This window comes from Zingiber officinale, chromosome 6B, assembly GCF_018446385.1.
Source record: "Zingiber officinale cultivar Zhangliang chromosome 6B, Zo_v1.1, whole genome shotgun sequence".
In the NCBI taxonomy this organism is placed as follows: Eukaryota; Viridiplantae; Streptophyta; class Magnoliopsida; order Zingiberales; family Zingiberaceae; genus Zingiber; species Zingiber officinale.
Window position 1 is genome coordinate 132853295 of NC_055996.1, and position 24950 is coordinate 132878244.

Below are 24950 nucleotides of genomic sequence, written 5' to 3' on the forward strand. Positions count from 1 at the left end.
GGAGAAAGCATAATTCTTTGTGAATTTTCTTAAGAGGTTTCATGATACTATATTGCAACTTAGTGCTACCAAGAAAACTACATCACCCTTGATTTGGGAGGAAAGAGTTGCAATGAGGACAATTATTGATGAGACAATACTTGACACTACTGATCCTTCATTGCAAGAAGTTGCTAAGAGAATGGAGAGTAAGTTCAAGAAGTATTGGGGTAATCTTGAGAAGGTGAACAAGCTTGTTTTCCTAGGTCACATTCTAGATCCTCGTTATAAACTTCAAATGATTGGAATCCATTTGGGAGATATGAAATTGGATGCTAGTAAAATACAATCCTTTGTTGACAGTTTAAAGAATTGTCTAATGGAGTTATATCATGCATATAAAGGGAATTCACCTTTGAATGATATTAATGGGATGGATGATGGTGATATAGACAAAGATTTGATGGAAATGTATAAGAATGATCACATTAAACTAAACTACCATTTGAAAATGACTCAAGTAAGAAAAACTCAAAAGCAAGCAGAAATAACCAATGAGGTGGACAAGTACTTCTCAGATCCTTTTGTGAAATGGAGTTCAAGTTTTGATAGTTTGGAATGGTGGAAAGGGAATACAACTTCATTTCCAGTCATTTCTAAGATTGTCAAGGATATTTTTTCAATCCCTTCATCTACTGTTGCTAGTGAGAATGCTTTTAGCCTTGGGAGGAGGGTTGTAGATCCATTTAGGGCATCATTGCATCCTAAAATGGTGGAGGCACTAGTGTATACTAGTGACTGGCTTAGTGGTGAAGAAATTAACTTATACAAGGAACCGACGGAAGATGAATTCAACTTTTATAAGGATTGTAAAGAAGTGGTCACAAGTAAGTAAATATTTAACTTGTTTATTAATTTTTATGAGTACTTTGATTTATTGTTGGTGCTTGGTATATAATATATATTTATGGTTTTATGTAATTGTTGTATTTCTAGCTACTCTTTAGTTGGGTAAATCTAGTAATCAGTAACTATAAAAGATGGCATGTTCATTTGGATTTATTGTTTGATCAGATAATTGCTTTAGTTTTTCATTTGTAATTTTTAATCTTGGTATAGACTATAGATTGTGCTTATATAATAGTTATTGTTTGTAGGTACCCTCATTGACATGACAAAGTAATGCATCCTCCTCAAGTGTAAACTCCAAAGTCCAAAGGTCTCATTAAAAGAATAACTAATTTATATAGTTGTTTAACGAGACAATGACTTGATATGTTAAATTTTATTTTGGATTTGCTTGGATTAAGTGATTAACTAAAAAATTATTTCATCTGAGTGCTATCATCATCAGCTGAAGATCAGTAATTTTTTTACATATTTACTCATTATTGCTTGAATTTATTATTGCAATGATTTTCATTGTGAATCATTCTAGGTTGGTGCTCATTTTTTTTGTGAATATGAAGAGACACCAGTGCAATTTCCTTGGTAGTCCAATGCATAAGGATGTTTTGTTACCTATTTCCCATATCAGGTGCTTTCCTTAGTATTACGCATTCAAGTTTTGCATGTTAAACATTTTGCAGTTTGTGGTTCATTAAACGTATGCAAAATGATATGGTATCATAGAAGTTATGGGCCATCTATTGGATACTTATGCATTGACTGTATTCAGATTTATTGTACCATGTAAATTGTGATTGTAGAAACTGAAGCTCATGTCAGCTTAAGAAATTTCTCTGAACGAACTTCAAATATGAATTGTGCATTTTTGTCCTGCTGCTCATAGCCTTCTTTAAGGTCGTTGTCTTGGATGTAATCAAATGTAACATTTTAGACTTCAATTTGTCCAGAAGTATTCTTCAATCTCTACAAGCTCAGTGATCAATGTCCTCTATTTTGGTTGCAGGTTTCGATTTGTGTTTAAGGTGAAGCAGATTGATTTTCATACCAGCTCCATGCCATAAAACTAGTGGTCTAGTTCATGTTTCAAACTACATCATTGGCATACAAACTACATCAAAATGTAACACTAGACTCGATTAGTTTGATTGAGCTACCTTCCTTGACAATGGAGTTTGACAATATATAATACTTGTTATCTTGAACTCAAAGTCATATGCGGATATCATTGTGTTTCACTGCTTATGCACTGTTAGTCTGTTATTAGATAGTTTGAGCCATTTTATGTTGTGAGCGAGCTATTGATATGTATCTCTATTATTTTTCTTGCATGCAAATTGGTCACGGACTCATTAAGCAATGTGAATCTAGTAGGAGGCAAAATGCTACTGCATAATGAATTGCAACTCATAATTTAGTCAATGGCCAACTGATTTTATTTGATTAAATTTAAGACCAGCGTCATGTTTTCATTGGTTATTTTTAAAAATATTTGAATATTCGGGATATCATCTCCCTACCCGACGGGATCCAGAACATTCGGGATCATGAACATTCAGGTCCCGACACATGTCGGGTACAGGATCGGGAGAAAAATTTTTTTCTAATTTTTATCGAGACGGGGATTGGATAAGATGATGATTACAGAATGAGTCCCTACCCGATTCCACCCATACCTTTTACCACCACATCAATGATAAAATTAATTGGATAAAAAGAACTTCTTCTATTTTTAATCATGAAGGTAGTGTTTGTCTTTTCATTTTTTTATTGCAAAAGATATTTCACCTTACAAATCTTCCTATAAAAATGGCATAGTTGTCAATAAGTATAGTGACATTATTTATCTCTGAACTTAGGTTTTAAATCTTAAAATAATCCAATAATAGGTCGACATTGCAGCTACAAATCATAACTATTATAATATTATAATAACTATAATTTCAATAACTATGATAATTTTTTATAGATATTATTGTAATAATAATGTCTATAATTTTATAGCTACTAGTAAGATTGATAATCAATCGTACGTTTATGAATAAACTTAGTATTACCAAGTCTGTTAATATTTGTTTAATATACATAAGATCGATTAAATGAACAAGTTTGAACAATTTATTAATCTAAATAAATAAGTTTGAACACACATGTATATATTCAGCCCATTAAAATTCATGAACGATATTCATAAATAATATTCGTGAATCATCATCATTAATAAAACTTTTATCACTATGTTAAATAAAAAAAACTTTTAAAATAAATAAACAAGTTTAAATTATCAAAATCAATCTTCAATCAAATAAGTAAATATTTTAAATAATTAAATAGGTTTGAATTGAGAGTTTGATAATATCTAAATGAATTAAATTCAAGCTATGATTAAGCTCAACAAAAATAAACCAAATCAAATTTAAATAATCATTTCAAAGATTTGATTCGATTACTTTATCAAACAAATTATATCCTAAAACTTAATTTAGCTTGACTTATCTTATTTACAACCCTAGCTACTATAAATATAAACTTATCTAATTCAATAATATTTACGTTATAGCTATAATCGTAATAATTATGATACTAATTATAAAATTATAGTTATTATAATGTGAATTTATTTTGTTCCTATAACTAATCCATCATTTCAGAATTTAATATGGATATAAGAGAAGAATACCGAATAATTAATTTTTACCCAAATTAATTTCCTAGAAATTGGGCAATTAAATCATGAACAAAATAAAATTATATGTTTTTTCCTTAGGATTACGGTGCAATGATAAAATATTTAAATAAATAAATAAAAAACCAATGACGACACCGTACGAAGCAGAAACATACCTACTACGACTGCAAGCCACCGCACGTGTCTCTCTCAACGCTCGCCGTTACTTTACTGTACCTACAACATCGTCAAACTGACGAACGTCACGTTACCACACGTGCCGATCCCGCACGCACCTCGATCCACAGGGCCTCTGATTCTCTCCCATGCTTCCAATGGCCACCCGCCACGTCTCACGGACGGGAATTCAAAAGATGGCTCTATTTAGTTAACCGTAGAGATGCGGTGCACGGGAGAAAACATCGACTGGAACCACTAACGAATAGTTATCGGCAAAAAGCTGGAGGCCAGCGGTCCCCACTTTAATTCCAGACGAACGGTTGATGGTAGCAATAAGGGTGCGAGTATTGTGTCTTGCAGGAGATCCCAAAAAACGCCGTAGTCGCGTTTGAGTTCCGCCTTTTTCAGACGCCGTTTGAAAGCGCGATCGAGAGATCTTTCGCGACTATTTTTCTTTTTACATATTTTTATTTATTTATTTATATTTATATTTATATTTTCTTCACTTCTTTTTGTACAAATCCGTTGGCTTATCCGAGAGCGGGAAGTCGAGGGGCCGAGCTATGGCGGAGGTGGAGGGGTGCGATGCGAGCGCCGAGAAGGTTGCGCCGCAGCCTTCGGAGAAGGCTAGGGCAGAGGAGCCGGCGGTCGTCTGTGTCGAGCTACCGGCGCCTGCGGGATGGACGAAGAAGGTTTGGTTTCGGGAAATTCCTCCTGGTTTCTGTCATTCCTCGCCTTAAAATCCCTTTTTTTTTGCCCTAGTTTTTATTTTTGGGCTTCGATTTGAGACGGGAAGCTTGGGTGATTGGGTAGCTTATCTTGGTGGATTTGCGATGTGGATTCTAGGGTTTTCGTGCGCTCTGACTCCTTTCCCTTGCTTTCTTTAGTGTAGCTGGGATGGTTAGGGAAAGGAGTTGCAATCTTACCCAAAGTTTAGTTAATTCTTTACTAGATGAAAGAATTTATAAATGAACCTGGAAGATATAACTGAAGAAAAGTCACATGACGAGCTCATTCATATTCGACTTTAGTTTAAGAAGAGGCCAACATTAGTATCTTAGGAGTGAGACCCTACCTTATCTGATGATTTTGACACTATAAATTTTGAAGGAAAAAAAACATAGTATTACTTTGTAAAGGGATAATTTCATGTTTATATAAGATTCACTTGAGAACTCTTAGACCTAAAATATCAAAATAACCCTATTAACTTAACATTCTTCCTCAAGCTGGATCATTGATGGTATCTATGTTCATCTCATTAATAATAATAATAAAAAAAAGACAGCTCGATGCACACAACTCCTGCCAATGCAAGAGTCCTAAGGAAGGGTCTATTGTAAAAATTCTAATGAGAAAGACATAAACTAAAACATGACCAAAGAAAAAACACTATTAAGGAAATTTTGGGGATAGTTGTTGGCCTTAGGTCATCACACAACCAACAATATGTTTAACTTCCAATCAGCACATCAACAAGTGAGGTCGGAGAGAGAAATGATGAAGTGAAATGAGAATGGAGAGATTTCAGAAATTAATCTCTTGAGTGGGGTTCTCATTGGAGCAGTATACAACAACATGCAATAGATTGAGGGGGGAAAGGAAAGTATTAAGGGTCTTGGAGCGCTGAGAGGTGTTGAGATCAGAATCTTTTGTGAAGGAATACGGAAAAGAGAAATCCAATACATCAGAATACCAAAACTCTCCAAAAGTCAGAAAGCAGATCAGTATAAACAGGAAGGAATCAACAGAGAAGAACATCAGGCTTGATTTGGGAAATCTTGGGCTCGACATGGAAGAGGTGAATCTTCTGTAGTTGCATTCTTTGAGTCCCTTGCAAAATCTACCATCAGATCTTGAATCTCTGGAAGAAGGCACGGAAGTAGTAGACATTGAAGACGAAAGCATTGGCCTAGCCGCCTAGGAGCAGTGGTGGCATGGTTGTTCCTACAAAAGGCATGAGTTAACAGCAAGATTTGTAGAAGAGCACAACTTTACAAGAATTGGAGATTAGGGTTCATTTCCATTTCCATTCCAGCAATGATTTTGCTATTATGTGGCAGGCCCAATGCAGAAAATCAGCAGTAGGGAAGAGGTGATCCATATGGAAGGATCTGTAGGTTGAAAGAGTTTGTAGCTTGGAAGAGATGTGACCTTCCGTCTTTATTGTTGGACAATTGAAGACAAGGAAGACTCCCTTGTCTTCACATGGCGAGGGTGGAAGCAGAAGTGGAAAGGAACCCCTGTACAGGCATGGTATGAGTGTTGCAAATATGCTGAGGAAGGGCAGTGCTTTTCTTGTATGGAGAAGGAACCAATGGTGGTGGATGGTCCTTTGATAGTTATGATGGAGGCCAAGGTGTATATGGTGGATCTAGGAGCAAGCTATGACAACAATGTTGTGTGAGGATGCTTGATGGGTCAGCCATGGGTTTAAAATAGACCCACTGAGAAAGAACTCTTTTTTTTTGTTTTGTTTTTGCAAGAGATGATCAGTGTCAGGAAGGAGAGTGGTGGGGCTCCTTTCAAAACTTTAATCCAAATAATGTTGCAAGTAAGCTAAAAATATTTAAGGAAAAAACACTATAACTAAAAGTACTCAATTAAACTGGGATATATGCTCTATTCTCAAATCATGACAATTATTAAATCAAAACCACCACAATTAGTTTGTTTTCTTAAGCAAAAGGATATACCATACTAAACTCTTTTAAACTCTAAAAACCCTAAAAAAACAAATCCTAACTTGCAATAAGTTATTCTTCAAGATCTTGAGTCTATATATTTGGTTTCTTTAATATTTTTTTCTTTCACTAAAATGAGAGTCTATTGAGCGCATACGATGTATGAAAGACACATGCCATTCCTAGTAGTAAAATTATATTAACACTTATTATAAAATACATATTCATATTTCATACAGACATACACCTATTGAATATAGACAATACAATATAGGAAGGTATGTCCTTGCGTTCAAATACTAAGCATTTTCATAAACTGTCTTTCAAGGGCCCTTATGATCGTGTCAATGACCTGTGCTGTGTGAAAACTGATTCAAATTATTTATTTGTCTTGCCAACTAACTTTAATATCAAAGTTTCCAATTACCTACCTTGCTAGAAGACATTCTAGCGTCCATATGTCTTTATCTACTGACTTTCCAACTGGTCAGTTTTAACCCAATTTCTAGACATTGATGGTATAATTGAGACGCAAACCAAGTTTTTGCCATGCTTAAAGTGCAACACATAGGTTAGAAGGGACAACAAAGAAGCATATGATGATGGACTTCATGCTTGGTTGGGTTTGAAAACCTAAAGGAGGATGGTAATGCCACTTCTTATTATCATCAGAAGGTACCATAAAAGGGAAGATGACAACAACTCATCAAGAATTGAGTCCCTCCTATTAAAGGAGAATTGTGCAATATTTTTTAAATAAAATGATCCAGTGAAATAAATCGATTCGTAGTTTAATTGTTTAAACATAGAATAATTTTATTATCTTTATTTTTGATAGCAAACCTAATTTATTAAACAATGAGTTAATGAGTCTTAGGAAGACTGGATTGTTGTGAGCACCACAAATCCAGCTTTCTTCTGTTGTTTTACTCATTTAATTTTTTCAGTTTGGATGTATTTTTCTCGATTGTGATATTGATGATTGAGAGACACATCACCCTGAGATTGTTGATCAAGACGTATGGTTACAGGGATGGCTGACATGAATTTAGGTTAGGAGAACTGAATTAAAGGATGCAGAAGTGATTGTTGGACATGGTATGCCATGCTTGAAATCAAATGAAGATGTGTGTAAATGACAATCATTGCTAAAAGAGTTTATTTTATTGAAGTGTGTGTTTTATTTAGCCTCATTGGTTTGGGGATTTTGTTTGATGCTTGTTCACATTTGGTGCGCAAGCTTGTTGTAATATCACACGTTTTTCAATTTTCATGGGATCAGCATGACCAACTTTCTCAGCGTTATGAAGATTTCCATGCATTTTAATATATTCTGGAGATGAAAAGGGTTTTAGTTTCATTTAGCCACTTCCCAATTTTTACGTGATTTTATGTGAAACTAAAGGGATTACTGAATCTGTGGATCAGGATTTGTTGGAGTCTTAAGATATGATTTATGGTTTAATTCAAGGTTTAAAATCTCAATCCGTGCCGAAGTTTCGGTCTCAGACTGGAACAATACGGTTTCGGTATCATATCATGCTGTGTCGTGCCGATACAGTTTTGGTATTTTTTTTTATTTATATATAGTAATTATTATATAAATATATTTATTATGTATAATTTAAAAATAAGTTGTATATTGATTTTATATAAGTTCATCATTATTAAACAACTTAATATTGTTAGAAAAAAATAATTAAATATAATTTTTTTAAAGAAAATTGATCTGTTCTAGTTATTAAATAATCATAATTATATAAATTAATACAAAATACTATTTTATATAGAATATTAATATAAATTAACTATTTATTTAATAATTTTAATAATATATATTTAAAATAGTAAAAAAATTAGAATATCAATTAAACATTAAAATAGTAAAAAAAAATAATAATTAAAAAATATCAGAATATAAATTTGATTTATTAGACTTTTTATAAATTAAAAAAAAATTAGTTTTTTTTATTTCTTTTTAAATTTTTAAATAAAATTTAAAACATTAAAAATAATTTCAGAATATTATTTAATAAAATTTATTAATTTTTTAAAAAAATTAAATATATTTTTTATATTTTATTGGAATAATTTAATTAGGGTTAATGAATTTTTTAAATATTTTATTGGAATAATTTAATTAGGTTCAATGAAAGTTTTTTTAAATATCACACTTAAGTAGGAATTGTTTGATTTATTTAAATTATAATATTTATTTTGCACAATAACTCCCCCACGCCAGCGACGCCCGCGACGCCTTCGAAGCTTGCGGATGCCTCTGACTGTGCCGGAGGCGTCCAGTGACGCTTCCGATGGCTCTAGAAGCATCCGACGACGCTTTCGGCGGCTCCGGAAACATCCTGTGATGCTTTTAGCTCTGCCAGAAGAGACGTGGACGTGCCTGCGACGCCTCCAACGGTGCCAACGCTTCCAGCGGTGCCAAAAGCGACCCATGACGCTTTCGGCTCCGCCAGAAACGTCCCGTCACAATGCCTCCGACGCCCGCTACGCTTTTGGTGCTTACAATGCCTCCGACGACACCGGAAGCGTTGCATGATGCATCCTTGCTACCTGAGATCGTGCGTGTGACGTGTCGGTTTTGCCTCCCCAGCGGAACGGTAAAAACCGTCCATGCTGGGCAGTACAGAACAACATGTCATTTGCTAATTTAGTTTCAAAATTATTTGTCATAATTGCAACCTGAACAAATATTTTAATTATAACCAATCAAGTTAGTTATTAAACATGACAATTGATTTAGTAATTTAAACTAAACTAATGATATTGTGCTAATTGATAAGAGTATATAGATTAAACTGAATATTTGAAATGTGGAGAAAAATCTAGTAACTAAATGTCTGCTTGTTTCTTTCAAATTTCCATTTTTCATATGAAATATAAAAATGAAGTAAAAGAAAAAAGAATTTCACCTTTTTGATCTCTCTATATAATAGCTTTTTTTTTACCGAGGAAGTTTGATCTTCCCCCAAAAATTAAAATTTTCTATCCCACATTATTCAAGATAGTTTGAAAAAGGAAGTGTAAAACAAAGGAAAAAAAATCAAGCACAAAATAAAGATTTAAAGTTAGAGATTGAGCATTATATTAGGCTATGGTACCTAGAAAATAGTAAGAGTTTTAGATACCTTCTTTGATTTTTCACAATAAGAAAGTGATATTAGTTAAGATGTCAAATAAATAGTGAGTTGTTGAAATGTAGAATTTTTGGAGTTTTGTGTGGTTGTGTGTGCCCTTAAGGCTAAAAAGAGAAGTTTATGAGACTTTGGTATGAATTGCCATATTTTATGTATTAGAATGTTTGGATAGTTAGGAACCAGGCAACCAGCATGTGAAAAAAAGATAATATATCATAAATGAGAGTGCTAAATTGATGTGCGTATTAGGAAAAATATAAAATATATATTATTGATGGAAAATTTTATGGCTATTTAAATTATCCCTACTATAACTAGAAGTTGATTGAAATTATTAATTTAGGTTTTTATTTAATTGAAAGCTAATTTACTTCCTATTACATGTTGTTGCCACCGCGGTGCTTGCACGATGCATCCGCTATGACCTTGGGGCTCGTGCCGTCGTGCGATCTATCCACCGTGGTGCTCACACGAAGCGTCTGCAACCGTTGCGAGTGTTGAATTTTTTTTTAAAAAAATTGATTCAAGAAGGCGAGAAAAATTGCGCCTTACACATGCCTGTCACCTCTCAAAAGGCGTGCATGCTTAAGCACCCTTCTTTCTGTGTCTATTATACTGGTGCAAATGGCACGTGGCTGCGCCTTGTGCCTAGGCACAGCTAGGCGTGCGCCTTTCACAACTATGCACACAACAATTTGAATAATTAGGCACAAAAAGATTACTCTCTCATTATATGGTAGATTAGTTCCTGTTAGGACCAAAAGTAGCTAGAGGGGGGGGGGGGTGAATAGCTCGTCGCGTGCTCGTCGCTTGGCGTTGCTTGTTTCTTCAAGGATATGCAGCGGAAAATAACAGAAACAATCACACAACGCTAACAAGGTTGGTTTACTTGGTATCCACCTCACAAGAGGTGACTAATCCAAGGATCCACACCACGCACGCACCCTCCACTATGAAAAACACTCCTTTTCGGTAACTACCGAGGGCGGAGAAGCCCTACAAGACTCTCAGTACAAGAAGAAAGGAAAGGGAAACGAAATACAAGCGCAAAGCTTACAATGAGTATAGAAAACCCTAACCCTAGCTTCTCTTCTTGCCTTTGATCCGCCTCTTGACTTGGAAAGCTTCCAAGATCCTTCAAGAACTGGCGATCTGATCTTTGAGAGCACTGTGGAGGAGTTGGCGAGAGATCTGGAGTGAATCGGAGAAGAGATCGAAGGAATCGTACGCCTGCAGCTATCGACGCCAACGGTCGGATCCCGATCGATTCGAATGTTCCAATCGATCGGGAGGCTTGATCGATTCACGGATCGATCAGGGACGCGCGATAAACGCTGGATCGATCCATGGATCGATCCGGCCATTCCAGCAGCCGCGTCCCAATCGATCCACCGATCGATTGGGACATCTGATCGATCCACGGATCGATCCGGAGGCTCTCCAGAAGCTCGGATCGATCCGATCGATCCACTCTGATCGATCACGATCCAACGACTTGGTTTTTGCCCAAACCAAGTTCCAAGACTCCAAACCAACATCCGGTCATTCTTGACCTGTTGGTACATCACGCCTAGCATCCGGTCACTCCTTTGACTGCTAGGACTTCCCACCGTCCGGTCAATCCTTTGACCCACTTGGACTTTTCTAGTCGTGCAAGTATCCGGTCACCCCTCGACCTACTTGACTTCCACCAGATGTCTGGTCAACCTCGACCCATCCGATTTCCTCGCCAGTATCCAACAATCCTTCGACCTTGGACTTCCCAACACCGGATGTCCGATCATCCTCGATCCATCCGAATTTTCCCTGCCCGGCTTCACTCACGGGACTTTCACCTAGTTTCACTCACTGGGTTTTCCATCCGCCTAGCTTCACTCACTAGGACTTTCCATCCGCCAGCTTCACTCACTAGGACTTTCCATCCGCCTAGCTTCACCACCAGGACTTCCACCTAGTTTCACTCACTAGGGTTTTCCATCCGCCAGCTTCACTCACTGGGACTTTCCATCCGCCTAGCTTCACCCACTAGGACTTCCACCCAGTTTCACTCACTGGGTTTTCCATAGCTTCACTCACTAGGACTTTCCATCCGCCTAGCTTCACCACCAGGACTTTCCATCCGCCTTCACCACTAGGACTTCGAGTCAGTGTCATCCCTCCCTACTGACTCTTCTTCAATCAATATCTTGTTGTCAAACATCTAAACTCAAACCAAGACTCGGCTGGTCACCAGGTCAACCTTGACCGAGGGATGTTGCACCAACACTTTTGACTCCTAATTGTGACACCTCACAAAATACGACAAGTGTACTAATCCCATAGCCTCATTCTTCATGCCACTAGGTAATGAACACATAAGTTAGACTCTTCATTCTCCCCCTAAGAGGGCAAACTCCCTCTAGGAAATGAAAGCCTAACTTACTCCCATTCACAAGTCCTTTCATTCTCCCCCTATTGGCACACATCAAACCCCTACTGATAAAACACATCAACCCATCTTTGGGCACACATCAACCCATTCCCCAATTTTGGGTATACATCAACAAATCCATTTGTTGACAACTCTCCCCCTGAAGAGTTGCTCATCGTTGTTCACAACATCACTCGTTGTGATCAACACGACAATGAAGGTCCCATACCCTTCATTTATCCTTAACTTCTCCCTCAATGTAGACAAATACCCAACCTTGAGCATTTTCTAACCACTTGAGTTTCCACTTGAAATAATGAGAATATCCACTCCCCATTTCAATTTCAAAAGCTCGTCCATGAGCCTTTTCTTTAAAGAAGGTTAACCACCTTCCAAGGTTCATGAAAAATAATTTTCATGCCTTTAAAGAGTCCCTCCCCCTAAAGACATGGTGGTAACTTCTGTCATTGCACCAACAATGACTTGGAATCCCTAAACCTTTAGGAAACCCAAATTTAGAAGTTTTGAGGTTCAAATATTCAAAATTTGAAACAAACCTCAACCTAAACTTCAACTTAGCCTTCCTTAACCAATCCATCCTTGTTTTCCACACGAAAACACCCGTTTTATGTATACAAATATATTTTTAGGGGTTTGGAATGGTTACCTAGACTAAAATAGGTTTAGAGTGCTGAAATCAGACCTTCCCAGCCAAAATCAGCGTCCTGGATCGATTGGAGTTGGGTTCCAATCGATTCAACCTATTTGAATCGATCCACTGATCGATTCAGGATGTGTGGATCGATCGGCTGATCGATCCAGCGAGCTTCTGCTCGCAAGAGTTGCCTTCTGAATTGATCCACGGATCGATTCAGACACTCCAATCGATCCATGGATCGATCGGAGCCTCTGATAGTTGCTGAATTTCAAATTCAGCCAACTTCAGAAACCCCTAGAAAATTCTACAAAAATTCAAAAATCATGAAATTTCGTGTAGACATTATTTAGGGCATACTTAATCATGGAAAAATAGTTTTCTATGAAAATACTTCATATTTTCAAAGATTGACACAAACTTGAAAACTTGCAAAAACTTTAGCGTTTTCTTCAAGTTTGTGTCCAACTATTCAATGGTGATTACTATCAAAAGATAGTCTTCACCAAGGTTTTCCAAAAACATTTTAAAAACATTTTCAAAACCAATATCCCATCATGTTCCTTGGGCATAATGCACATGACTCGTACATTAGCTTTCCCAATGATGGGAAAATACATAACTATGTGTTTTGATGAACCTAAAACTCAAAAGAATGCACTAAATCAACATCTTGAGTTTTGTTCATCATCATAACATCTCACTTGTATCTAATGTGTACTAAAAACACATACAAGTCATCTTATAGGTCTTTGTGAGATGTAGATTTTGGTTTTTGCCCTAATCTAGGGATCATGCATATCTATCTAGGCATTTTGGAGATATTAGACACCCACCTAGGATGTCACTTGTTAATAAGTGTTGTTAAATGCCTTTTGTCCTTAATTACAAGGAATTAAACTTAATGCATGATAATGTTATGGCATACATCAAAAAGAAATAATTTTCAAAAGAAAATATCCTATAATTACATGATGTATGAATGTCATGACATGGTATTTTTGGATTTTTGATAATAAAACATGAACACAAAAATATACATGATGTCATGAACTATGATGGGCAAACAATCATGGCAAGATTTAGCATAAATAAAATATACCTAGATTAACTATCTAAGTATCCTTAAAACCTTAGCTAAACTTACACCTTAAACCTAGATTGCCCTAAAGTGCTTCAAGAAAATGCCAAAGCCTAAATTGGCATTTCTAATTCCCTTGATTAATTTATGCCAGTCGAAATTAAGCATATCCTCAAATGTTGGCATATTTCATTTTTCCACAAGAGTAGCACTTCAACATAAGGCTTCAATTTCCTTTAATTTTCTAAGAACATACCAAAATCCCAACTTGGTAGTTCTTATGATTTCTCAATATGTGCTATTTTAAGATAAAATCAATTTTTCAACCATTAGGCACATTTAACTTTTTCCAATTTGTGTCACTTAAAATATCATCCAATTTATCAAATTGTGACACATTTTACTCTTCCCAAGAGTAAACATAAATCCACTTCATTTTCAAAGGTTAAGAATAACCTTGAAAATGCTCCTTGAGTGTCAATTTCTTCAAAGTTGGGTTAATTACCCTTCTTCTTAGAGTTGACACTCTCTAACCCATCTATGGGGTAGAGAAGATGCTCCTAGGAACCCAAAACCTATTGGTGCTCCTTGGATGCTCTAAGTATTCACTAGGGATAACTTCCCTAGATACCTTTCTAGTGACCTCGTTTGGCTTCTTAGAAGCCTTGGTCACTTTTTCTAGGTCAACTCTAGGGATAGCCTCCCTTGTGACCTTGTTAGTGACTTTCTTAGACTTCTTAGAAGTCTTAGTCACATTTGTTGTTGCAAAGATACTTCTAGGGATGACTTCCCTTGTATCCTTGACTTGACTTCTAGACTTAGGGTTGGTTCCATAGCTATATGGAACCCTATGGTAAGTAGGTACATCCTTTTTGATTTTAGGTTTGTATCCCAAACCTCTATGGCCCTTGGATGACCCTTGTTGTCCTAAACCTAGATTTTGCTCATTTTGCCCTTTAAGGATATTCTCCATCCTTTTTAGGGTCTTTTCTAGTTTGTCAAGTCTTGACCTCAAGACTTGATTTTCTATCATTAAATCCTTAGATTTTGATTTTTCATTACACCCATGAGCATTTTTGTTTCTAGGCTTGTATCTATTATCCTTAGTGTTCTTGCCCAAATCTCTATCTACCTTTCTAGCCTTAGGGGTAGTAGATTTGGCATGTAGGGCCACATGCTTTTCCTTAATGCCCTCATGCTTCCTATTCTTATGATAAATTGCATTAAAATGATAAAAATTAGAACTATCATGCTTTTTACCATAATGCGAGGGAATAGGCTCAATAAAAGATACCTTCCTTTTTACCTTGGAGGCTCCCCCTTGACTAATGCCTCCTTGAGCCTTGACCATCTTCTTCCCCTTGAGGCATTGACTCCGGTAATGCCCCTTTTGATTGCAAGAGAAGCATATGATATGCTCCTTGCTCTTCTTTGTTCCGGGAGTGGTCTCCTTTGGCTTAACCTTGCCCTTTTGTGCCACTTGGCCCTTCTTCTTGGCCAATTTAGGGCATTTACTTTTGTAATGCCCATGTTCCCTACATTCAAAGCATATGATATGATTTTTATTATTAATTGAAATGTTTATACCTTCTTGTGTAGGGATGGCACTTGCTCCTCCATTTGATATTTCTTGAATTTCGGAGGTGGCACCATCTTCTTCTTCTTCACTTGGCCCGGATGTAGAAGCTTCTCCTTCTTCTTGATCCGGCGTCACCAAGGATTGCTCCCCCTCAATCCTAGAGGTGGAGGCTTCATCATCTTGAACTTGAAACAAGGAGTATGCTCCCTCCTTGTTCCCTTCGTTGCATTCCCTTGAGGATGAAGCTTCTTGGATTTCCTCTTCTGAGGTTGAGCATCTCTCAACCTCGGAGTCCTCCTCTTGGTCTTGCTCCAAAGAGTCACCCTCTGGATTCTTCATAATCTTGTACAGTGGAGGGATCTCTTCATGAAGCTTGGCCAATTTGCTCCATAGCTCCTTTGCATCTTCAACCTCTCCAATTTTGCAAAGGATGGTGCTTGGCAATAAATTGACCAAAAGCTTGGTCACTTTGTCATTTGCCTCGCACCTTTGGACTTGCTCCGGGCTCCATTTGCTTTTCTTTAGAACTTTGCCTTTTGAATTTCTTGGAGCCTTGAAGCCTTCCATTAGAGCAAACCATTGCTCTATCTTCATCATAAGAAAATTTTCGATTCTTGATTTCCAAGAATCGAAACTCGTAGAAGTGTATGGTGGAGCCACCTGTGTCAAATCCAAGCCCATCTTGGAATTGCATCTTGAAGTTGAGCTTGATAAAGTCTTGAACTTGAAAAATTTGCTCCAATTTCTTCACCCTCTAGCTTTTCTTATTTATGGTTGACCCTTCCTACGATGATTCCAAAGAGCCTTGCTCGATACCACTTGTTAGGACCAAAAGTAGCTAGAGGGGTGAATAGCTCGTCGCGTGCTCGTTGCTTGGCGTTGCTTGTTTCTTCAAGGATACGCAGCGGAAAATAACGAAACAATCACACAACGCTAACAAGGTTGGTTTACTTGGTATCCACCTCACAAGAGGTGACTAATCCAAGGATCCACACCACGCACGCACCCTCCACTATGAAAACACTCCTTTCGGTAACTACCGAGGGCGGAGAAGCCCTACAAGACTCTCGATACAAGAAGAAAGGAAAGGGAAGCGAAATACAAGCGCAAAGCTTACAAACGAGTATAGAAAACCCTAACCCTAGCTTCTCTTCTTGCCTTCGATCCGCCTCTCTTTGAAAGCTTCCAAGATCCTTCAAGAACCGATGATCTTTTCGAGAGCTGTGGAGGAGTGGCGAGAGATTTGGAGTGAATCGGAGAAGAGATGCCGAAGGAATCGTGCGCCTGCGGCCTTTATCGACGCCAACGGTCGGATCCCGATCGATTCGAATGTTCCCGATCGATCGGGAGGCTTTGGATCGATTCACGGATCGATCCAGGCGCTCTGGGTTCAGGCCTCGGATCGATCCATGGATCGATCCATTATCGCGCGAGAACTCCAGGCCCCAATCGATCCACCGATCGATTGACATCTGGATCGATCCACGGATCGATCCGGAGGCTTTCGTCACTGAAAGCAATTGGATCGATCCAGCGATCGATTCAGCCTCTGATCGATCGATCGATCCAGACTTGGTTTTGCCCAAAACCAAGTTCCAAGACTCCAAACCAACATCCGGTCATTCTTGACTGTTGGTACATCACGCCAGCATCCGGTCACTCCTTCGACTGCTAGGACTTCCCACCAAGTGTCCGGTCAATCCTTTGACCCACTTGGACTTTTCTAGTCGTGCCAGTATCACTCCCTCGACCTACTTGGACTTCCACCGATGTCTGGTCAACCTCGACCCATCTGGATTTCCTCATGCCAAGTATCCAACAATCCTTTGACCTACTTGGACTTCCCAACACCGGATGTCCGATCATCCTCGATCCATCCGAATTTTTCCTCGCCCGGCTTCACTCACCAGGACTTTCACCTAGTTTCACTCACTAGGGTTTTCCATCTGCCTAGCTTCACTCACTAGGACTTTCCATCTGCCTAGCTTCACTCACTAGGACTTTCCATCTGCCTAGCTTCACTCACTAGGACTTCCACCTAGTTTCACTCACTAGGGTTTTCCATCTGCCTAGCTTCACTCACTAGGACTTTCCATCTGCCTAGCTTCACTCACTAGGACTTCCACCTAGTTTCACTCACTAGGGTTTTCCATCTGCCTAGCTTCACTCACTAGGACTTTCCATCTGCCTAGCTTCACTCACTAGGACTTCCCAGTCAAGTATCCGGTCACTCCCTTGACCTACTTGACTCTTCTTCAATCAATATCTTATTGTCAAACATCTAAACTCAAACCAAGACTCAGTTTGGTCAACCAGGTCAACCTTGACCTGAGGGATGTTGCACCAACAGTTCCAACAATTACTACTTTCTATACTAATTAGTAATAATGAATTAATAATTATGGTTTATGTTCAATTTTCTAATTATTAACTTGTAATTTCCGAAGTTGTTCTAATGGTGATTTACCTTTTCCTTTTTACAAAGAAAAACATATCTCTTTTTTAAACCAAAAGGCAAAACTAATTAGATGCAACTTCAATATATAATGAAATGATAGAAATAACTTTCATCTCTTGCACACACACTTGCTTGAAGCCTTGTATTCAGTTGTCCATGTTTACTATTGCTTGTCGATATCAATGTTACCTTTAAAAAACTGACATGATGCAGTTTGAAATTAAGATTAAGATACAGTTAAGATTTGAAGGTTCAAATGAATTTTTTTTGGTCATGAAGTTGTAAGATTTTACTTTGAAGTAGTATAATAAAAGGAGTTTATATTTCATTCTAGGGATCTAGTCATCTATTTACAATTGATTATTCTTGGAAGAATTAGCCTTTTTTACTCTCTGTAAAAAAAGAGCACTATAACATACATGTAAGGCATTTTTCAATTTCATTAAAATTGTTATGAGTGTTCTTATATCTGAGAGATTTACTTTCTCAGTATGAGATAGTTATCCCTTTCTTGCATGAAATTGGTACCAAAGCTTTGTGCTGAGTTTTATTTAATTTTGATTGTGCATCAGCATCCCTTCTATCAATTCCATTTCTGCAAACTTATGCCTACAGCTGGTCTATATTCTCCCTCTGATCCCTTTCCTTCTGTTTGTTTCTTCCAACTATGAACATTGGAAATCATAAACCTCTGTGATGAAAAGGAGGTGAGTTAAGATAGAGGGGAGAGAGAAGGCCTTTCCATTCCCAGCTTGACTGAGTATTGTTGCAACCTTTCCTTTGCTTCTTTAGATGTCTGCTGATATTTTTCTGCTGTATTTATTTGTTTTTATCACTGTTTAGCTGTTTTTGAATGCTAATACTATGATTGATTCAGTTATTTGTTTTTCCTTACTGTTGAACCGTTGTGACAAGATTAATCCTATGATTGTTCTGACTGATCTTTTCTTTGGCCCTGAAAAGGCAAGATTTTTTTCTTTTTGCATGTTATGGTGCTTCCTTGTTCTGTTCCTGCTTATCAGCTTGCCCAAGAAAGTCTTATATATCGGAAAGCCTAAAATAGCCACAGCTTTATCATGTATACTTTCCACCTAGTAGCGACACCTCGGTCTTCATAAAGTTATCAACTGGTGAATTTGGAAGTTTAAATTTGTCAAGCAGATCCAAGGTTTTCATCTTTATGAATATGCCACTCATAGAAGGAAAGTTTACTTACTTTGGTATGTAAGTGAATTACTGAGGCGAGCATTATAAAATGACTGCATTATTCATTTGCTCTGATTCACTTTCTTCTGTAAAAGATTAGGTTTTTCAAAACATGATCTTAGCTTATGTAAAATTCTAAGATGTATTATTAGCTCAAATTTTATTTGAATTTGACATCCATTAACCGATTATCCTTAAATCATACAGTGGCCTGTTTTTTAAAATTCTTTAGTTTATTCTCTAGCAAATACAAAGTTATAAACTGTCTTTGTTAAGGAGCAATAGACAGATTTGCATGAGTAGTTTGATTTTAGCATCTCTGACAGTATATATGAAATTATTTTGTTCCACTTACCTACATTTTAGTACTTTGTTCCATCAAATAATGGGACTTGTTACTTTTTCCCCTTTTGCAGAATATAATATTTTTTTATTATCTTTTCTGCAATTAATTGAGTCCAAGTTACTCCATTTGTCTCTTTCTAGTGATTTTCAGCAATTTGTGGTGTTGTTGGCATTTATTTGTGTCTACTTCCTTTGGTATGAGTTCAAGGCCTTTCTCCGATGGCACTGAAGATGTTGGATTAGGGGGTTGCATTCAATCTTGGTAATCCTTGAGGAAGTCATTGGCATTAGTCCTTGATTGGATTGGTATGCTACTGCTTGTATGAATGCAAAATTATCAAAAATCTTGAAAGATGGATTTTAGAACCATTGTTGAGTTTGTTGATAAACCTTCACTGATAACTCTTCATGTAAAAAGTTGGTGTTTTCATGAAACAGTAATCTGAAAAATAAAATGAGGATGAATGGGACAATACACGTTTTGCATCCTTCATTAATTGGTACAGATAAGTCTTTTTTAACCTTTTGAATTGACCTCATCCCTTTCGCTCCACTCACATGAGTCTATTAGGAAGGTCAATGGCATAGTTGTACTATGTTTTTTTTTTTTCACTTATCATCAAGTAGTTCTACAACAGCTCAACATACTCATCCTGATCTGTCATTCAAGTGCTTAAAATCTTCTTCTCTATACCTTATCAGCATAGTTATGGTTCTTCACATATTACATATTTTTTTCCCTTTTGTTCTTCCTGAATGCCCCCTCTTTATTTCAGATGGTAATCATCTCATTTATTTCTTCAAATGTTGTTATGTTAATCACAAGAACGATACATATTTCAGTGACATGCAGATGTTGTTTGTATAGTGGATCAATATTTTGTTTACATGTATATAAATATGCTTGCCGTGGCCAGGCAGAGCTGCAAACTAGTTTGGAAATATATTCAATCAGTTCCTTCTGTTGGGAATGTATTGTTTTCTCTTCACTATGAATAGGTTAGTAAGAGCGTCCTAGATTCTTCATTAACAAGTCTATTCTAGGTTTCCTAGAGGATGATGGTCATCTTCTTGCCTCTTTGCTATTCTTTGTTTTGTCACTTATTAAGGCAATTATAGAAAAGCCTAATACTGGTTTGCCTTTTGTTTTCTATAAGAGGAAGTACAGTTGCTCTTTCGGTCATACTAAACTTAGCTTTGGCACCCTCTGGTCCGAGGAGCTCTTGTCACAGCCAAATGATGCTTTGACAATGATTCTATATAGAACTCTGGATACATGCCTTTAACATTTTCCAACATTTTCTCTCTGGAACTGGATTTTTCCAACATATTACTGAGTCTTAACAAGCTTAATATGGTTGTTCTGTGTTTTACCTTACTATGATACCGGCTGTGTTGAGTTTCTGGATATGCAATAAGACTGAAGATTTTGCTAGCTTTTTGATTGCTTGACAATTTTCCGACTTTTCTCTATCCTCTGACAACTTTCTGAGTGATGAAAGCCTAATATGCTGTTAATATTGTTTTTCCCATTTTGTTCTGCTCAAACATTTATTTGATCTTTTATATGAATACACGTCTAAGACCATAGCAAACAATTGTTGTATTTACATCCATGAAAATTGTAACCTATGCATTTTCTGAACTGACAGTTCATACTGAATGAGGATGCAAGTCCAAGAAAGAATGAGATTGTGTTCATATCGCCTACTGGTGAGGAGATTAAGAATAAGAGACAGTTACAGCAATACTTGAAGTCACATCCTGGAGGGCCCTCTTCAAGTGAATTTGACTGGGGAACTGGTACCCCCTCACTCTCACTGAGTATTTCCTAATCCAAGTTGAATGCTGCAATTATGCAAATTGCATATGTATGATTATGGCACACTTGAATCCGTGTTTTGGTTTGTTCATAAAAAACATTGCATGCAGGTGACACTCCAAGGCGTTCTGCGAGAATTAGGGAGAGAGTCAAGACGATAGATAGCTCAGAAGATGAGAAGCCAAAAAAGCGAGAAAGGAAATCAAGCTCAAAGAAAGCAACAAAAGACAAGAAGGATAGTGGAGACGGAGTCGATGGCACTTCAGAGGCAGAGGCAAAGGAAGATGCTGCAATGGAAGAGGCTAAAGCACCAACTGATGTGGAAATGCAGGATGCTGAAGATGAAAACAAGATTAATAGTGAGGCTTTAACGGCTGGGACTGAAGTGACTGAGGTTGTTGTTGCTGCTGAAGAGATCACAGTGAATGAGGATACGCCCGTGGGAGTTGGGAGTGCAGATGAGCAAAATTTAACCCTGGGAGCCAACAGAAACATTGAAGAGAAAACAGCAGCTAATTCAGAGAACCATGATGCAGTATCTGCAACTGAAGCCGATAAGCCAGCTGATGCGAAGGAATCACCACTGCAGGATTTGAAAGATTTGTCAGCAGGTAAAGACAACCAAGGGGATCTAGCAGCAAATAGTAGTCAGGAGAAGGATTCCAGTGCTGCTTCCCCCAAGGATATCCCTTCAGGGACGGGTGATGCACAGCATCTGCCCAAGGCTTCTCCTATCAAAACTTAGTGTAGTGTCGACTAAACAATGGTTTGTTGATTCTAGGGTTTAGTGTGATCTTCTAGACGTGTATGCTTGTAATGTATGAACTTGTAACTAGAGCAACCGTATGTATGAATTTTCTGTATGTCCTTTAGGTAGATTATTATCTAACCTAAAACCTATTCCTGATGTAATATTCTGTAGTCATTAAGGAATTCTAGTTTCATCGAGATTGGTATTAAACCTTCATTCTTGAATTGCTTTGTTAAAAAATGCATGTATCTAGGAGCGAACACCGCAAGCACACAATCAGATTCCATATTCTTGGAGTTTTTTTGTAAAACAAAAATGCTTCGAACACAGAGAGAGGGTAACTGAAATATCAAGTAGAAATAGAAAATTGTTCTGGATAGGATTATCAGTGCCAACAGACTCAACGATAACTCAACGATAACGACGAAGAGATAATGTCTGGTTCCGCTTCCAGGTTGCCCGACGAGATGGCCTGGCCTTGTGATGGCGATGACCTTTGCCACGAAGACCCCGGTACTTCTTACCAGCTGAAGTGAGCCCACGAAGCTCACGGTGCTTGTGAACACCCTTGCAGATCCAGTTGATCCTAGGGTCATTGCGGATCACTGTGTGAGCTGCATCAACAAGGATGACCTCAAAATACTTGTAGGTTGAATCCTGCATAACATAAGAATACAAGCAATAGCAATTGTGGACGTCTGAAGCATCAGGAACATTTGGAGCAAAACTGTGAAGGTGTGAGCATTGTCAAAGAGAGATTGTCGAACCTCGTTCACCCAGTAGGAGTTTAGCACCCTGAGGCCTCCCAACTTACGGCCAGCTCTCTCCTCGGCTACAGACCTCTTGTTTCTTTGGAATTTCAGCTGAGTGATACCCTGATTCTTGGGCTTTCCATAGACAATACCTTTGGGAACTGGTCTCTTCCTACCGCCACGTCTAACTCGAACACGATAAATGACATATCCCTGCATCCAGGAAACAAACAGCTACGTATGAAGAATACTCAACAACAAAAAATAAAATATAAACAAAGTATACAACTTCACAACGTGTTTAACGGCTATAGCATATATCTTGATACATAGGGTACTATATAAAAACTTGCAAATAGTACATACAAGGAAAATACTTTCTCTAAGTTACAGAGGAAGAAGCATCAAATGGTATACAGGATAGTTTACAGTTGTTGCATTGCAGATTAATAGTTTTAAGTAGATGAATGAAAAAATAAGCTAGGCTCAAGCAATTGTCTTTTCTTCAGATATATCTAAAAAAAGATAGGAACTTTAAACCATAAAGAACCAACTAGCAATGAAGCTCAGATAACTATAATCTACTGAGAAAGAAATTGAATTATACATCCAAATTAATATCATTTTCGTAGATAACAAACATCATGGCGAAGCTGAAGTGAGAAGTTATTGAAATGAGCACACAACAATTTGATCCATAAATATCCAAACAACCACAAGATCATGCGTGGCAAAATCATGAAAGAATTGAAAGAATGTAGTATACAAATCTAGGTTAAGGAACCAAAACAACTGGAATTGACTATGGATGCTAACCTGCTTTGCCTTATAACCAAGACGGCGAGCCTTGTCGGGGCGTGTGGGCCTGGTGACGCGGACGATGGAGGGAAGCTGGCGGTACTCCCAGCACCGAACCCGCTGCAGGAACCGCATCACATCCGACTGCTTCTTCCTCCATAGCTCCGAAACGTATTTGTAAGCCCCTGAAACCTCACGAAATCCAACCCACAGAATCAACCACTAGAATCTCCAAAAACACCAAGACAATGATATGAATCGATGCGAAAATTTGAAGAATAAACCAATAGGAAACCGTGAGATCGCCAGAGAGGAGAAAGAGATAGAGAGAGGGAGGCGACTCACCCATGTTGCAAAAAAAGATCGTCCGGGCCTTCGGCTAGGGTTTCACGCACGATGAGAAGGATCAATATTTAAAGCGAGCGACGCGTCTTTATGGTCGTTGGATTAGTTAGCACAATCACGGGCGTTCATTTTGACCTTCCTCTGAGCCGGCCATGTTTTAGATCCGGAGCTCAATGATGAGCGCTTGAAATGCCATTTTTAAAATGCAAATTGCTTTCCCCCCGTCAACACGCACCCCTCCATTTCTCCCTCTCTCCCCCGCCAAAAAGACGCATGTAACCTTTGTTTTGTTTTGTTTTTTTTCTGATTTTTTTAAAATTTTTTTTTTTTGGAACTATATAAGTATGATGAGAGTTAATTTTTTTTTTCTGATTTTTTTTTAATTTTTAATTAAGTTTATTTTAAAATTTTTTTATTCATAGTTATATATTTTAATTTTTTTTTAAATTTCATTTTTAAAATTAATTTTATTTTTAATTTTTTTCATTCATACTTATATATTTTAAATTTTTTATTTAGTTTATATATTTTAAAATTTTTATTTAGTTTAAATTTTTAATCAATTTTATTTATTATTTTTCATTAATATTTATATATATTTTTAATTTTATTTAATTTTATTTAGTTTTATTTTTTAATTAATTTTGTTTATTATTTTTTCATTAATACTTATATTTTTTTAATTTTTTTAAATTTTTATTTAGTTTTATTTTTAATTAATTTTATTTTTAATTAATTTTATTTATTATTTTTTTAATTTTTAAATATTTATTTAATTTTATTTCTTTAATCAATTATGTTTATTATTTTTTTATCAAATTTTTTAATTTTTTTTTTTTTTTATATAATTTTTAAATTACTCCTTCCTTTAAATTACATTCCTAATTTGACACTTAAATTACCCGCATCCAACTATTAACACATATCATAATCTTCTCTCCCTTTAAATCATCCCTCCCTCCAACCATTGACATATAACACATGTCAGAATCTCTCACCCTCTTTAAATTACCCATCATCCAACTATTGACACCTGTCAAAACACTCCCTCCATTTAAATTCGTCATTCTTCAACCATGACACCTGTCAAAACACCCCCTTCCTTTAAATTACCCCTCTTCAATGCTTGACATATGTCAGAACCTGCCCTCCCTTTAAATTACCCCACTTCTAACC

At 37.0% G+C, this 24950-nt stretch overlaps 2 protein-coding genes across 2 annotated transcripts; one reads left to right on the top strand and one right to left on the bottom strand.

The window, feature by feature from the left end:
• The first annotated feature begins 4223 nt into the window (after nucleotides 1–4223).
• On the top strand, nucleotides 4224–22076 carry LOC121989599 (methyl-CpG-binding domain-containing protein 11-like). The gene is made up of 3 exons (XM_042543735.1): nucleotides 4224–4425; nucleotides 20959–21109; nucleotides 21239–22076. The coding sequence occupies exons 1-3, from the start codon at nucleotides 4297–4299 to the stop codon at nucleotides 21871–21873; spliced, it is 915 nt and encodes a 304-aa protein (XP_042399669.1). The 5' UTR covers nucleotides 4224–4296; the 3' UTR covers nucleotides 21874–22076.
• An 82-nt stretch (nucleotides 22077–22158) lies between these two features.
• Nucleotides 22159–23916, bottom strand: LOC121989600 (60S ribosomal protein L15-2-like). The gene is made up of 4 exons (XM_042543736.1): nucleotides 23775–23916; nucleotides 23448–23614; nucleotides 22647–22844; nucleotides 22159–22536 (listed from the first exon to the last, which is right to left on the bottom strand). Exons 1-4 carry the CDS (start codon nucleotides 23776–23778, stop codon nucleotides 22291–22293), a joined length of 615 nt encoding a protein of 204 aa, XP_042399670.1. The 5' UTR covers nucleotides 23779–23916; the 3' UTR covers nucleotides 22159–22290.
• Between the last annotated feature and the right edge of the window lie 1034 nt (nucleotides 23917–24950).